The sequence below is a fragment of the Girardinichthys multiradiatus genome, chromosome 11 (assembly GCF_021462225.1).
Source record: "Girardinichthys multiradiatus isolate DD_20200921_A chromosome 11, DD_fGirMul_XY1, whole genome shotgun sequence".
Lineage (NCBI taxonomy): Eukaryota > Metazoa > Chordata > Actinopteri > Cyprinodontiformes > Goodeidae > Girardinichthys > Girardinichthys multiradiatus.
In genome coordinates this window covers 20,152,732-20,170,180 of record NC_061804.1, presented here as the reverse complement: position 1 = coordinate 20,170,180, position 17,449 = coordinate 20,152,732, and the positions used below count along the sequence as shown (strand labels likewise).

The following is a 17,449-nucleotide window of genomic DNA, read 5'->3' as shown; positions in this document are numbered from 1 at the left end:
CCTAAAGTGTTGCACTAATCCACCCTATTCCAAACTACACATCAAGTCCCAAAATGAATCAAGGTACACATATGAGCATCAAGTTCAGTTAAAGTTTATTCAAAAAGCCAAAAATACTATTATTGCTGTGCAGAATTTATATTACTGACACTTGAATTATAACAAATATTGCAACCAAGCAGTCCTTTGTGATTGCAATAATAAACCCATTAATGTTGCAAAATGATTGCTTTGTGAGATATTGTGAACTGCTACTCAATAACATCTTAAGGTAATGAAAACATTGAAACAACAGGATATTTTCTGTTTGCTGCAGGTTTTGCAGTGATGTCTGGGTTGGTCATTTTGTGTTTCCTGCTTTTGCAAACTGGAGTTTGTGGCTTTGGCATTTTTCCACGTTTTGTTAATACTTTATTCAATAAAGGCTCTTGGAATCATCAAGACATCACAGAGAGAGCAATCCTTAACGTAACGGCACAGGTGTGCCGTAGCCTGGCTCTGTCTGAGGGCAAGGACTTCTCCTTTCCTGTAAGACATAAAGTCACCTCATCAAATGTTTTTTTCGTCTCTAAAATTAACAATTTTTTTAATAATGTGTGTATGTGTAGTCTCTCACTGCTACAGATGTTGCTGCTGCATGCCAGGCATCAAAATCCTCCAAAAGCTTCATCGAGACCATCCAGCGGGTTAAGAGTAATAACTGGCAAACTGACATTTTCCGTGTTCTGAGTGCACCTCATCACTGTGACAATGAGAATATAAAAGAAGGGCAAAAGCTCATCACAGATGGTTTATCAGTGGTAAAGGCTGCCAACAAGCAGCAAAACTTTGTTTCAGCAACCTCATCTCTGGGAACACTTCTCCACACCTTACAGGTATTTCTGTTTATTTATATATCTGTTTAATATCATTATATTTCAAACTGTATTTATTCTTCTGAAGACAACTCACACGCTTCCAAGGATGATTCAAAGATGAATCATCCTTCGGTCCATCCATTTTTTGTATTTACTAATACCTCCTCATGGTTGCAGGAGGTAACTGGAGCCAACTCACTGAACAACACGCAGGATACTACCTGATTAGGTTACCAGTCTGTAGAGATGCAAAGGTCAAATTTTATGAAGACAGACATGCACCGATAAGGCAATTTAGCGACAGCAAGACACTTATAATGCATATTTTGCACATGACAACAACGTAAAAGCTGACAAAATACAGTTTTATAAAAATGTTGTCTGCTAAAATGAATCATGGCAAAAAACAGTTTTCATTACTAATATTACCACATTTACTAATATCTAATATTTCTTAGGAGTGCTTTGGAAATTTTCAAATTACAGTTTTTACTTAAATAAAAAGGAAGAAGTAAAAAAAGCAACACACTTTAGACACTTTCATAGAATTCGTAACAGTATAATGACAAACCTCTGCTTATTTAATTAGGTTTTTATGTGGTAAACAATGCGAGTAAAGAAAAGGAAACATGGTTTTACATTAGTTTTATAAAAGAAAATCTGAAAGGTGCACTGTGTTTTTGACCAACATTGCCAAACAGTGTGGCAGTATAATAGCACTGCACATAATCCTGAACCCCATGGTAATACAAGAGAGTAGCAGTATCATGCAGGGATTACAATTTCAATAAACTACAATGAAGTTTGTTGCAACCAAAATAATATGCAAAAAGGTGTATGGAGTATGAACGCTGTTGCAAGGCACTGAATGTCATGTGATCAAACACGGAGACAGAAAGGAAATAAAATGTAAATATAGAGGGGTAGCCATTTTTATTACAAGCTTCCAAGCTCTTTATGTGACATGTTTTATTGCTCAGAGATTTGCAGCACTAATGAGATAATTTACACAATGCATTATTAATTATTAAGATGCATTTTACCGATAGTGTGCTGGCAGGTTTTGTATTTGGGATTTATTTTAAATTCCACTTTCATTTTCTATAGTGTTATATTAAGTATAAACAAACTTCCATGTGTTTAAAATCCCCTCTTGCCCTTTATGACACTGCATTGATCTCCACACTGCATTGATCAGTAACTAAAAAACTTATTAGCTTATGAGAATTAACTTTTTTTTTTAAATTAATCTTTACTTTTCGTGATAGTGGGACTTTTACTCCAGTAAAATGTATATTAGCCACATTTTTGAAGCTATGCTTTGATCTATACTGCATCCTTGTGGTGGAAAGTACCACAAACAACTATTGAAGTGAAGTTGTTACATTTATTTATTTTAATGCAAATCATTTTATTATAGATGTGCAGTAGGTTTATTTGTTAAGCCATAACAGTAGTGAAAGGTTTGATTACTATGATTTTCTTTTCTTTTTTAAACATGGAGGATTTTTACAGTCACAGTAACTGGGTGGAAATAGGCAACACATTCCCGAACTCCAATCTGATCAGAGCAAACGCCCCAGTTGGAAACATAGCAGGTAAAGACATTGTGCTGCATATTTAGATGTCTGTTGGAGTAAACTAAGCAAAGAACAGTTGGACTGATGTATGTGGATTTCTGTGCTTGCACTTAAACTCTGTTAATATTTTAATAAAATGTGGATCTGCAGCCATAACTAGAGCAACCTGCCGCAACTGTGATGGAGACAACTGCAAGAACAATATTCTGGAGGACATACTAACTGAAAAAGTACTAACTTCAGGATATTTTCACCTCTTGAGTTCGTCATCCAAACCCTTTGGTAAATATCTAATTTCATCAATAACTTCCCTGTTGGTTTATAATCTGATGCTGTCAGTCCTGTGACTCTACACTGGTTCTGTTTCATTTGACAGCAGATCTGCATTTTAATTTGTCAGGGCTTTAGTGGCTAGAATTTCTTTTTTTTACCTGAGGGTAATTTTCCAAACTCATTAAAATCTTTCTTTCTGTTCGTTCGTTCGTAATCTTAAATGCATTACCTGCTCCATTAAAATCCCCCTATGTATTTTCTGCGGAGACTTTTTGGCATGTTTGCCTTCATGAATATTCAAAACATATGATAATGACCCTAACGTGCAAATTTATGGGAGGAGGATATGCATATGTAATCCGATTGTGGGTGATGTTATTGCGTCTATATTTAGCGCTTTTGAAAGGTATGTGCAAACTGGTACGCAAACATGTTGTGCCGTGGTATTTAACAAACAAAACTGAACATTAACAGCAATCAGAGTCCAGAAAAAACTCACAGAGCAAAATGAACATTGAAGGAAAAACTCTTCAATATCTTATACGGCCACTCTGCTCTCTCAAACTGTGCATGATGACAGCCAGTAGCACATGCAATTTCCTCATATAAATAAAGCGGTCAGCACCTATTATCCATTGCGCACACAGTCCTTGTAGATTGCACGAAACACGTCCACTTATTGCATGTGCAATTTTTTTTTTGCACAAGCAATTTAGCGGTCCTTATTTGGAATCTTGAAAGATAAGCCCTAATATGTTCCTGTGCATGCTGCGACCCACACAATAATGAAGAGGTGTTACTATTATTGTTATGCCAATTAATATCACATTAACTGTTTTTTTCTTTTTAGGCCCGAGCAGGAAGGCCTGCAAGGGCCTATTGTAATCGCTATGCTTATTATTATTTTTCTCCGCCAAAAAGGCGTGCCATTTTGGAGGCCTAAACAAATACAAAAACTCAATATTATTTGGCACACTCGTCAGGCCTGGTGAAAATTTACGTATTTTAAGGGTTAAAAATGGCTCAACAGCAACAACATTCAATTTGATTGATATTGTTCCAGCCCCCTAAAGATAACCAGTGAAATAATTGGTTGGCGCGGCCTAATTGCTCCACAGCGCCCTCTGGAAGCACTAAAACAACCAGCCCCAAGGTATGCTTTGTCCGAGGCTCGTGAAATTTGGTACACATATGTAACTTCTCAGGACCTAAAAAAAAGCCTCTTGGACCCATTGTGAAAAGCCCACAGGAGGTCGGCCATTTTGGATCAAACCTGCCCTTTTCTTTTGTTGACACACGTCGAATCTGAGCGAACTTCTCCTACAGCTTTTAACTTGGAGACATCAAAATCACTCAGTATACTTTCAAGGCATTAGGGATCAAAAGTCATCAAAAGATTTTTGCCACATGAAAACATGTGGGCGTGGCCAAGCCTGAAAATATGACTTCTCATCATTAGACATGAATCTGTTATAGTTCCTACAAGGAAGGTCACAGAGACATGAAACCTTCTGGGATTGATCCACATGAGGCCCTGAACAATGTTCAATGGTCAAATGGCAGCCCCACCCCCTGAGAACAGGAAGTGTCATGTTTTCCTTTTGATAGTCCATATTTGATGTCCTTCACCTAATCAATGTGAAACTGTCCCAAGTGACAGATAACATGATGGTCTGAGATTGAATCCAGTACTGACTGGTTTGGAAGGAGGGTGTCGCTGTGGCGGCATAGCGAAGTCTTATGTCACGCCATGGCCATACGTTTGGCTCTAAATTATACATGCATGGTTCGATTTACGCCAAACTAAATATGGTGGATCTTTCTCAGCCCCCAAACAGCCCTATTGGATTACATTGAAATTTGGATCAACAGCGCCCCCACTAGGACATTTCAGGTCCCTCATAACCCATTGGAAACACCAAATGTGGTATGCATCATTGTGGATCAATGCTGAGTGAGTGAGTGCAGCTTCCATCGGGAAGGTCGTATTTGCACCAGATTTTCAAAGATTTTCGCCAGAGGAGAACTTTACATGAAACAAAGATCAGGCTCCCACGGTCGCTATACAGGCCGAGTGGCGCTGAGCTACGAGGGCCTAAAATACTGCTCTCAGCTTTAATTATAATTGAATCCGGAAGCCTGTATGAACAGCTGAATAATTTTATTCAAATGTCAATTACCAGGTAAATGCAGCCATGGAGGGGATTTGGATAGAACAAAAGGAAAGGAGCCTACCGGTGGGATCAACAAAGACACTTTTACCTCTGAACATGGACATCTTCACTCCCAAGCAGCAAACCTGGCGATAGCAGCAACCAGTGAGCTACTTGAGGATGTCCGCAGTGCTGCTGGGGACAAAGAATTCCTTCGGTAGGAAAATCTTTAATTTAACTTAAATTTATTCATAGAATAAAAGGAAATAAGTTAATGTTTTTTTTACTATCTGCATTTCTCTTGTGGTACCTCAGGATGATGGGACTCTACAAAGGGAGACCCCTTTGTTTTTGCGTTGACACGACAGGAAGCATGGGGGACGACATACAAGCAGTGAAGGACGTCACATCGTCTATAATCGACAGCAAACTGGGAACCGAGGACGAGCCCTCAGTTTACATTCTGGTTCCCTTCAATGATCCTGGTACAATCTTAACGTTCAAGGCTTTTCTCTATGGTTTTGTCCTGAGTGTAATTTCTCTGTCAGAACAGTCACATATGCTGTACAGAAACATGTACAGCCAAAGATAGATGTTTACAAACTGTGTAAAAGGATGTGTGGCCATTTTTCTGTCTTTAATGGCTGACATTATATCAGACTAAACATTTCCTGTTTCAGATCAGTCAGAGATAATTTTTAGAGCCTCTGTAAAAGTTAGGGTGTATTCACACTTGCCACTTTTGGTCCGCTTTAAACGGACCAGAGTTCGTTTCCCCCCTTGGTCCGGACCTTTTGTGCAGGTGTGAAAACACTCAAGCGAACTCTGGTCCGGACCCAACAACCGGACCGAGACCCACTCTTTGAGGTGGTCTCGGTCCGCTTCCAAACGAACTCTGACAACATCATCTAAAAAAAGAAGAGACAAAATCCACTGCTCCCCAAACCAGACCCACCCAGGCCCTTGGCTGCACCTAGAAATCCTGTCCATAAAAGTTATGAACAGGACTGATGACAAAGGGCAGCCCTGCCGGAGTCCAACATGCAGTGGGAACAGGTCCGACTTAGTGCCGGCAATGCGGACCAAACTCCTGCTCTGCTTGTACAGAGACCGGATGGCCCCTAATAAAGGGCCTCCAATTCCATACTCCTGGAGCACCTCCCACAGGCCACCATGAGGGACACAGTCGAATGCCTTCTACAGGTCCACAAAACCCATCTGGACCGGTTGGGCAAACTCCCATGAACCCTCGAGTACCCTGTAGATGGTATAGAGCTGGTCCAGTGTTCCACAGCCGGGACGAAAACCACACTGCTCCTCCTGAAGCCGAGGTTCGACTATCAGCCAGATTCTCCTCTCCAATACCCTGGCGTAGGCCTTACCAGAGAGGCTGAGGAGTGTGATCCCCCTGTAGTTGGAACACACCCTCCGGTCACCCTTCTTATGAAGGTAAGACCACCACCCCAGTCTGCCAGTCCAGAGGCACTGTCCCCGACTGCCACGCAATATTGAAGAGGCGTGTCAACCATGACAGCCCTACAACATCCAGAGACTTGAGGTACTCAGGGCGGATCTCATCCACCCCCGAAGCCTGGCCACCGTGGAGGTTTTTTAACCACCTCGGTGACTTCGGCCGGAGTGATGAAAGGGTCCAACCCCAAGTCCCCAGCCTCTGTTTCCACCAAGGAATGCATGATGGCAGGATTGAGGAGATCCTCAAAGTACTCCTTCCACCGCCCGATAATGTCCCCAGTCACGGTCAGCAGACTCCCACCCCCACTGTAAACAGTGTGGGCGAAGCACTGCTTACCCCTCCTGAGGCACCGGACGGTTTGACAGATTCGCTTCCAGGCCAACCAGTAGTCCTAGTCCATGGCCTCACCGAACTCCTCCCAGGCCTGGGTTTTTGCCTCTGCCACTTCCCGGGCTGTGGCACGCTTGGCCTCACGGTACCTGTCAGCCACCTCAACAATCCCACAAGCCAACCACAGCCGATAGGACTCCTTCTTCAGCTTGACAGCGTCCCTTACTGCCAGTGTCCACCACCGGGTTCGGGGATTGCCGCCGCGACCGACATCGCAGACCTTACGGCCGCAGCTATGGGCAGCAGCATCGACAATATATGCGGAGAACATGGTCCACTCGGACTCCATGTCTCCAACATGCCCCGGAATCTGGTCAAACTCTCCCGGAGGTGGGAGTTGAATACATTCCTGGCTGAGGGCTCTGACAGACATTCCCACCAGACCCTCACTATGCGCTTGGGCCTGCCAAGTCTGTCCGGCTTTCTCCTCTTCCAGCGGATCCAAGTCACCACCAGGTGGTGATCAGTGGACAGCTCAGCCCCTCTCTTCACCCGAGTGTCCAAAACATGCAGCCGAAGATCTGACGATATGACAACAAAGTCGATCATCAACCTCCTTCCTAGGGTGTCCTGGTGCCAAGTGCACTGATGGATACCCTTATGCTTGAACATGGTGTTCATTACGGACAATCCGTGACTAGCGCAGAAGTCAAATAACAAAACGCCACTCGGATTCAGTTCGGGGAGGCCATTCCTCCCGATCACGCCTCTCCAGGTGTCACTGTCGTTTCCCACGTGGGCGTTGAAGCCCCCCAGCAGAACAATGGAGTCCCCGGGAGGGGCACTATCCAGGACCACCAACAGGGACTCCAAGAAGGCTGGGTACTTGGCACTACCGCCCAGCCCGTAGGCCGAAACGACAGTCAGAGACCTATCCCTAACATGAAGGCACAGGGATGCAAACCTCTCATCCACTGGGGTAAACCCCAACATGAGACGGCTGAGCTGGGGGGCAACAAGTGCTTGCTTGTTGCTACCCTCCTCTAAATGTAACAATAATCATTATGGCCAAACATTTAAATTCTGGTTTCATCAAACCACATGAAATGTCTTCAAAAATTAAGATCATTGTTCCTGCGTGCATTCATAAACCAAAATTTGATGTTGATCTTGAAGTATTGGCTTCTTCTTTGCTGGGTGGCCCATCAGCCCATGTTGATTCAAGATTTGGTAAATTTGGATAATGACACTCTCATACTACTTTTAGTCAACATATTTGTATGGTCTTTTGCTTTTGGTCTGGGGTTGAAAAGCACAATTAACACCAAAATACATTCATCCCTGGGACACAAAACCCCTCCCATAGTTTTTATACTCATACATAATTGTTTAAACCAATTAACATTGCACCTACAGGCATCTGGAAATTGTACGCCAGGTTTAACCAAACATCTGGAGATACATTGATTCTATTTTTGATATCTTGTTGGATTGATTTAAATTTTTCCATGTCACACAAGGAAGCAGTGGGTTTGAGGTGAGCCTTAAAATCCATCCACGTGTGCCTCCATTTAACTCACACTATGTTATTTACCTATCAGAAGCTCAGAAGACATTAGACTTATGAATTTCTAAAATAATCACAAAAAATAATTGCTTATTATTCTGGCATTTAGTAAATAAATAATTGGGCTAAAATAGGAAAAGATTAATCTGATTTCGTGTCAGGCTGTTAAAAAAATTTGTTTTTATACGATGTATGCACTAAAGTGGTTAAACAATAAATGCAAGTAAAAATGTATGTTTTCCTTTTGAATTACAGATTTTGGGCCTCTGTATCAGACAACAGACCCAAAGGTTTTCAAGAGTTACATCAACTCACTAATACCAAATGGTGGTGGAGATTTTCCAGAAATGAGTCTTTCTGGTCTTCAGGTCATTTGACTAATGGTTGTTTCAAAGTTAATAATATGAATGAAATCAAATGTTAATTAATTCCTTATTTTCCTGCTTCATACAGCTGGCTTTAACTGGTGCGCCTCCTAATTCTGAGATCTACGTTTTTACGGATGCGACAGCTAAAGATGAACACTTGAGAAACCCAGTGTTGGCTCTCATAGAGCAAACCAAGTCTGTGGTAAGTAATTCTGTAAAAGCCCAGTTTTTGTTTTCTTCCCCCCAGCAATTAAAACACAACATAGAACATATTAAAGAAATTTTAGCACTGTTTCCTCACAGGAAGAAGGTTGCCAGTTCATTTCTTAGCTTTAGTGTGTATATACAGTACAGACCAAAGGTTTGGACACACCTTCTCATTCAAAGAGTTTTCTTTATTTTCATGACTATGAATATTGTAGCTTCACACTGAAGGCATCAAAACTATGAATTAACACATGTGGAATTATATACTGAACAAAAAAGTGTGAAACAACTGAAAATATGTCTTATATTCTAGGTTCTTCAAAGTAGTCACCTTTTGCTTTGATTACTGCTCCGCACACTCTTGGCATTCTGTTGATGAGCTTCAAGAGGTAGTCACCTGAAATGGTTTTCCAACAGTCTTGAAGGAGTTCCCAGAGATGCTTAGCACTTGTTGGCCCTTTTGCCTTCACTCTGCAGTCCAGCTCACCCCAAACCATCTCAATTAGGTTCAGGTCCAAGACTGCGGAGGCCAGGTCATCTGGCGCAGCACCCCATCACTCTCCTTCTTGGTCAAATAGCCCTTACATATCCTGGAGGTGTGTTGGGGTCATTGTCCTGTTGAAAAATAAATGATGGTCCAACTAAACGCAAACCGGATGGAATTGCATGCCGCTGCAAGATGATGTGGTAGCCATGCTGGTTCAGTATGCCTTCAATTTTGAATAAATCCCCAACTGTGTCACCAGCAAAGCACCCCCACACCCTCACACCTCCTCCTCCATGCTTCACAGTGGGAACCAGGCATGTAGAGTCCATCCATTCACCTCTTCTGCGCTGCACAAAGGCACGGTGGTTGGAACCAAAGATCTCAAACTTGGACTCATCAGACCACAGCACAGATTTCCACTGGTCTAATGTCCATTCCTTGTGTTCTTTTGCCCAAACAAGTCTCTTCTGCTTGTTGCCTGTCCTCAGCAGTGGTTTCCTAGCAGCTATTTTACCACGAAGGCCTGATTCACACAGTCTCCTCTTAACAGTTGTTCTAGAGATGTTTCTGCTGCTAGAACTCTGTGTGGCATTGACCTGTTCTCTAATCTGAGCTGCTGTTAACCTGCGATTTCTGAGGCTGGTGACTCGGATGAACTTGTCGTCCGCAGCAGAGGTGATTCTTGGTCTTCCTTTCCTGGGGCGGTCCTCATGTGAGCCAGTTTCTTTGTAATGCTTCATGGTTTTTGTGACTGCACTTGGGGACACTTTCAAAGTTTCCCAATGGTTCGGACTGACTGACCTTCATTTCTTAAAGTAATGATGGCCACTCATTTTTCTTTACTTAGCTGCTTTTTTCTTGCCATAATACAAATTCTAACAGTCTATTCAGTAGGACTATCAGCTGTGTACTGTATCCACCTCCTGCACAACACAACTGATGGTCCCAACCCCATTTATAAGGCTTGAAATCCCACTTATTAAACCTGACAGGGCACACCTGTGAAGTGAAAATAATTTCAGGTGACTACCTCTTGAAGCTCATCAACAGAATGCCAAGAGTGTGTGGAGCAGTAATCAAAGCAAAAGGTGGCTACTTTGAAGAACCTAGAATATAAGACATATTTTCAGTTGTTTCACACTTTTTTGTTCAGTATATAAATCCACATGTGTTAATTCATAGTTTTGATGCCTTCAGTGTATATATATATATATATATAGCCCATCAACAGTGCCATTTATCCTACCTATATAATATATATATACAACTTTTATCTTAATTTTATATTTAGTGAGTCATAATAAATGCATAATAATTTTAATCTGTGTATGTGCACAGTATATTTGCAAACTCTCAAATCAAATGATGTATCTGAAGATACGTTGTAAAGTGTCTACACGGCTGAAGTGATGACCCACCTCATTTTGTTTCAGGTGAACTTCATGATAACTAATGTATTCGGGTTTCGCCGTCGAAGGCAAGCAGATGACAACCAACAACAAAGTGTTCGGATGGCGAGAGCAGATACTCAGCTATACAAAGACCTGGCTCAGGCCTCAGGAGGTCAGGCTGTTGAAGTCAGCAAAGGTCAGCTGCTCGAGGCCATTAACACTCTAACTGAATCCACCAGCTCCTCTCTGGTATGAAAAAAAAAGGTTCTTATCATTTCTATTTTACACTTAAAGATTTCAAAACTTAACTCATGCTTGATTATGCAGATTGTCCTTCTGCAAGCAGCCAGGAACCCTGGGAGAGCTGAAAATTTCACTGTTGCAGTTGATGAGTCAGTACGAAACCTGACTGTTTACATCACTGGGGCCTCTGTAGATTTTACTCTCATCAGTCCCTCAGGTGATTGCTACTCATATACATTTACAGAAAAAAGAATGAAGAATCTCTTTCAATTACATGATTAATGTATCGGGTTAAAATACAGATGGTCTTTTTAACAGATTAAAATAAGATTTAAATCTATTCTAAATTGCACCGTTATTTATTTGACAAAGTGAACCCAAAATGGAAAGGTTAACTCAGTCCACCCTCGCTCCTTCCATAGATTTTAAAAGGAATCTTATTAAGATGCACCATGGCCTGAGTTTTATTTTAATAAGGAATATGGATCAATTAAGTTAAATGCAGATGAGGAGTGGACCTTAACACACAGGATGTATCGCACTGAAGGTGGCCAAGATGACAGAAAACTGGACTTGTGATCTGGGCCTGTTTTGCTGCCAGAGAATCTCAGCATCATGCAGCCATTACGTGACAAAATGTGTGAAATAGAAAAGAATCAAGGTGCTGCTGTGACCTATTCAAAGTCCAGACCTCAACTTGATTGTAATGGTGAGGAGGGTTGTGCTTAAAAGATGTCCACAAACCTCAGTGAACTTGAGCAAATTGTCGATACAACATTTATACAATTTGGGTTCCTTTTTGTTTAAGAAGTTATGAAAAGTTTGTAATGTGTTTTGTGTCTTTGAACATTTAAGGTTAGTTTACATAATTTTATTATTCACTATTGTGTAAATGCTCTTAGAAGAAGACAGAAAACCTGCTACCATTGCAGCAAGTTTAACCTATATTAAGTTTAGCTGCCTATAAGCAGTTATTTAATAAACGTATTGTATGTTGAAATAAAATATGTCATATTACTTTTACAGACTTTGATCAACTGTTTACCAGTTTGTACAATTTTGTGGTTTTGTGTTTAGGTGTGATTCAAAATAGTGTCAACAGAACAGGATCTTTAACAGTTTCTTCCCAGTCAGTTGGAAACCTCCAGACACTGCAGCTACAAACACAACCCGGAGTGTGGGAAATCCGAATGAAGTCAACAAATCCTTACAGTCTGAAGGTCATAGGTGAGAACTCACATTTGATTGATACATGTTATTTAAACAACATAATGGTTAAAGATATCTGTGAGACTAGGTAAAAGCATAGCCAGTTCTTTGTGTAGACATTTGTTTATTTTTGCTTTCTTTCTCGTATTTTCTTCTTCTGCAGGAGAGAGCTCCATTGACTTCCTATTTAACTTTATCAAAGTGTCAAATAGTGTATTTGGAGAGTTTAGTCTGATCGAGAATCGGCCCACTGCTGGTAATGAAAACACAGTTTGTTTATATGCAAACAGACCTGGATATATATGTGTATAACCTAAAGAGTTTTCTTTGAAGGTGGAAATGCCAGTCTGCTGGTGACAATGATTGGGAGCGAGGTCGCCACGGTGACTGAGGTCACTCTGGTTGAATCTGCAGGTTCAGGTCAGGTTAACAGCACTGTGGAGGCTCTGGGTGGAGGGGAATATGTTGTCCACTTTGACAGGATCCCATCAGTTCAGTTTGTTGTACTTGTGAAGGGGCAAAACGACAATAGTATCTCTAGAGCATCTTCAGGGGTCTTCCAAAGGCAGTCCACCACCAGCCTGAGAGCCTCTACTCTCAATGTTGCTGTTGTAAGCAAACTTAAACAAACAAACAACAAAAAAAATCTTTTGTCATTACTTTGCACTACTGTCCGTGTGTTTTAAATTCCCATTTGCATTCTTTTTTTAGGATGAGTCAGATATAGTGTTGGAGCCAGGAACACCAAGATCAGTTACTTTCTCTGTGATGAAAGCTGGTGAAGGTGGAAACGTCATCATTCAAGCTACCAATGACAAAAGCTTTACTTTACATTACCCAACCACTTTAATCCTGGATGCTGGAGGTAGTGCTACTGGTTCAGTGAACATTACAGCACCTCCTAACACCCCATCAGGTACCAGTGTCACCCTCACTATTGAGGCTGCGGCTCCAGGAGCAGACTCCAACTATGTTGTTCTGCGTCTAACCGTCCTTCCAAAAGTAATGCATTATTTTTGGGTTTTATGCACTTTAAGAAATCATTTAGTAAAAAAAGTTAATATATTTTTGCTGTCACCCTACCACAGGTTACTGATTTTACTCCACCAGTGTGTAAACTGCTCAGCCTGCAGTCCAACTGCTCTGATAACTGCAGTCAGTCCATGTGGGACCTCTCTGTCCAGGTGACCGATGGAGTAAATGGGACGGGTGTGGACAGAGTCAGTCTCAGAGAAGGCAGCGGCGCTTTAAACATCAGCATGGCAGCTGATAATGAGAATGTGACTCTGGTGTCTTATGTAGCTTCCTGCTGCTCACCTGATGTGCAGCTGATGGCTGTGGATCAAGTTGGCAATGTGGAGATCTGTAGTTACTCTGTTCGCAGAACTCAACCTGCAACAACCATTAGCTCTGTAACAACAGCTGTAACATCTTTCTCTACAAGGAATAATTTCTCCATTTTTATTTGCTTTGGCTTCACAGTCCTGAGCTTTTTGCTGTTGTCTCTGGGCTGGTGATCATCTGAATGCCTAATTATTATAACCCATTCTGGTGAGGGAACTCTGATATATACTATTTATTCTCTGGTGGTAGGTTACATAACTGATCAAAGATAGTAGAAAACGTTTTGAAGCTAAATGAAATGTTAGCACCACTTTTGAACATCATGGAGAGCTTCAAGAAAAATTTGCTGTTATTTAAGGGTTAGCTCTATGAACTGAGTTTGACAAATGAGTATTTATGAAATTAATTATTGTTCTTATGCTGACCATAAATCTTTGAGGTATTCTTAAAGCTTGATTTCATAGGATAAATTAATTAAGAAGGTACGTGAGGCCTAAAATTATAAACAAATATATATAAACTGAGCTTTTACTAAAACATGTTCTAAATGAGTTCCTCTTGAAGACAGCGTTACATCTAGAAATATCTCCACACAAAACAATCTAAAAAACTTCAACTTTGAGCCAGGTTTAAATGTAACACTGGAAAAGAAATGCACTAAAACACAAAGGTGATCCTGATGTGTTTGGAGCTAAGGGGTTAGTTCACTTTGTAATGCTGTGTATTGGTTATCTGCAGAAATTATATAATGGTGGTGTCTCAAGATTGTTTTTTAAATTCTGGTACCATTTTTTTGAAACTGTTGCTTTTGGATTAATAAGATACCATTTTGTGCAACAAAAAGCCAAATTAAAACGAAAAAGACTGCTAACAGTTAAAATAATTAAAGCAAAAGCCAAAACGTTGCATTACCTTAGCCATGCGACAGAATATTGGATTGATGAATAGAACACATTCATGTTTTGCTCTCTTTATATTCTTATTTACTCACATAATATTCTAGATTATGATGTAAAATGATGAAAGATTTTCATTAGATCACATAGATCCAGCCTTAGTAATGCTACATTTTACTAGAGCGGTCTTTCAGCTTAGCTTAGTTGTATAACATGAACTTTGTCCCTTTTAGCGTGGAAAGCAATCCTAAGGCTTCACAGTTTACACAACTGTTACCCTGGAGAGCATTAGCAGTCATTCATGCAATGCTAAGGCATTTTTAGCTACTATTGTTTTTTATTATCATTGATTAATATGTGTGGGATGTACAGCAGCAATCAGCAAGTAAAGGTGTGAACTATTTCATATTCAATAGTGAGGATTAATAACCTGCTGTTCAGACATGGCCACAGCCTTTGACAAAAACTCAAGCTTTTCATTACTTCTAATCACATCTTAAGACTCTTGAAATAGATACAAATCTCAGGGCAGGAAAAAACTTTCCAATAAAATGGGGAAAACAATTCAAATCACTGGCTTCCTTTCTGTTTGTTTTATCAACTGGATGAGAGAGATTACGTGTGTGTATCAAATTTCATGGCAGTATGTAAAGTTAGCCTGTGGGCAAGGGCTTTATTAATATTTCACTAAGTGCCCAAACAAATAAAGCTTTGTTTTTTCTTTTTTGATTACACTTTGATTTTTTTTTTTTTTGCAATACAAAACAAGGAATACAGAACATGTAGCAGTATGAGCTATAAAAAAGTAAAATGCATATTCCCTCACACATCACTTAAGTAAATACTCAATGTCTTTAAATATCCAGCGTGTCTTTACCTCTCTCTTGTTGAACCATTTTGACATGAACAAAATAAGATAGTCAAAATGAAACTCTTTACACATTAGAGACGTAACTTTCAAAAGTTGATATATTGAAAAATGTTTTTTAGCCCTCGCAAAAATTAGTGTGTGTTAGGTATTATTCAGTCAACTCAGAGGTAAGAACGATAGTCAGTTTTACTTGTGACAAGGGTAGCCCACTTTGCAGTGCAACTACAAAGTTTTGACACCCTATCTCTTTATTTATATGCAACAGACAGTTCAGACAGGGTGTATGTGTGTGTGCGTGAGACCGAAAGGAGGATGGTTCTCATGGGAAATAGATAACGGTGATCTCACACACAGGAGGGAGGACAGCACACAGAGAAAACTGCATACCAGAGATACACAGTAGAGTGCAGGTGCATTACAGCACAAAGTTTTTACATGAGTGATAACAAGTCCTCGCACCCATCCAACTGTCCCTCCTTTTATCACAAGTTAAAACATTTAATATAAAAACGAATAAGAAAAATACTCTGTATGAGCAAAAACCCACGGACGGTAAACAGATTATATTTTGTGGGAAATACTCATACGGCCCCGCCGCCCTCAGCGACCATTAAAAGTTAAATGTTGATTAATACTTGAAATCATAAAAATAAAAAAAATAATACTTGAAAACATAAAAATAAAAGAATTTAAAAATCGGCCCTGTTTATGTCATCATTGTACTTTTCTCATTTCACTTAAGCAAGCAGGTCCGACTTAGTGCCGGCAATGCGGACCAAACTCCTGCTCTGCTTGTACAGAGACCGGATGGCCCCTAATAAAGGGCCTCCAATTCCATACTCCTGGAGCACCTCCCACAGGCCACCATGAGGGACACAGTCGAATGCCTTCTACAGGTCCACAAAACACATCTGGACCGGTTGGGCAAACTCCCATGAACCCTCGAGTACCCTGTAGATGGTATAGAGCTGGTCCAGTGTTCCACAGCCGGGACGAAAACCACACTGCTCCTCCTGAAGCCGAGGTTCGACTATCAGCCAGATTCTCCTCTCCAATACCCTGGCGTAGGCCTTACCAGAGAGGCTGAGGAGTGTGATCCCCCTGTAGTTGGAACACACCCTCCGGTCACCCTTCTTATGAAGGTAAGACCACCACCCCAGTCTGCCAGTCCAGAGGCACTGTCCCCGACTGCCACGCAATATTGAAGAGGCGTGTCAACCATGACAGCCCTACAACATCCAGAGACTTGAGGTACTCAGGGCGGATCTCATCCACCCCCGAAGCCCTGCCACCGTGGAGGTTTTGTAACCACCTCGGTGACTTCGGCCGGAGTGATGAAAGGGTCCAACCCCAAGTCCCCAGCCTCTGTTTCCACCAAGGAATGCATGATGGCAGGATTGAGGAGATCCTCAAAGTACTCCTTCCACCGCCCGATAATGTCCCCAGTCACGGTCAGCAGACTCCCACCCCCACTGTAAACAGTGTGGGCGAAGCACTACTTACCCCTCCTGAGGCACCGGACGGTTTGACAGATTCGCTTCCAGGCCAACCAGTAGTCCTAGTCCATGGCCTCACCGAACTCCTCCCAGGCCTGGGTTTTTGCCTCTGCCACTTCCCGGGCTGTGGCACGCTTGGCCTCACGGTACCTGTCAGCCACCTCAACAATCCCACAAGCCAACCACAGCCGATAGGACTCCTTCTTCAGCTTGACAGCGTCCCTTACTGCCAGTGTCCACCACCGGGTTCGGGGATTGCCGCCGCGACCGACATCGCAGACCTTACGGCCGCAGCTATGGGCAGCAGCATCGACAATATATGCGGAGAACATGGTCCACTCGGACTCCATGTCTCCAACATGCCCCGGAATCTGGTCAAACTCTCCCGGAGGTGGGAGTTGAATACATTCCTGGCTGAGGGCTCTGACAGACATTCCCACCAGACCCTCACTATGCGCTTGGGCCTGCCAAGTCTGTCCGGCTTTCTCCTCTTCCAGCGGATCCAAGTCACCACCAGGTGGTGATCAGTGGACAGCTCAGCCCCTCTCTTCACCCGAGTGTCCAAAACATGCAGCCGAAGATCTGACGATATGACAACAAAGTCGATCATCAACCTCCTTCCTAGGGTGTCCTGGTGCCAAGTGCACTGATGGATACCCTTATGCTTGAACATGGTGTTCATTACGGACAATCCGTGACTAGC

At 41.8% G+C, this 17,449-nt stretch overlaps 1 protein-coding gene across 1 annotated transcript; it reads left to right on the top strand.

Annotated features, from left to right (window-relative positions):
* The first annotated feature begins 327 nt into the window (after positions 1 to 327).
* Positions 328 to 15,070, top strand: LOC124876820 (von Willebrand factor A domain-containing protein 7-like). The gene is made up of 15 exons (XM_047379831.1): positions 328 to 528; positions 609 to 875; positions 2,362 to 2,455; positions 2,588 to 2,719; positions 4,894 to 5,080; positions 5,179 to 5,348; positions 8,490 to 8,602; positions 8,688 to 8,804; positions 10,730 to 10,936; positions 11,015 to 11,147; positions 12,008 to 12,157; positions 12,303 to 12,395; positions 12,473 to 12,750; positions 12,851 to 13,141; positions 13,228 to 15,070. The coding sequence occupies exons 1-15, from the start codon at positions 328 to 330 to the stop codon at positions 13,654 to 13,656; spliced, it is 2,862 nt and encodes a 953-aa protein (XP_047235787.1). The 3' UTR covers positions 13,657 to 15,070.
* Positions 15,071 to 17,449: the final 2,379 nt, after the last annotated feature.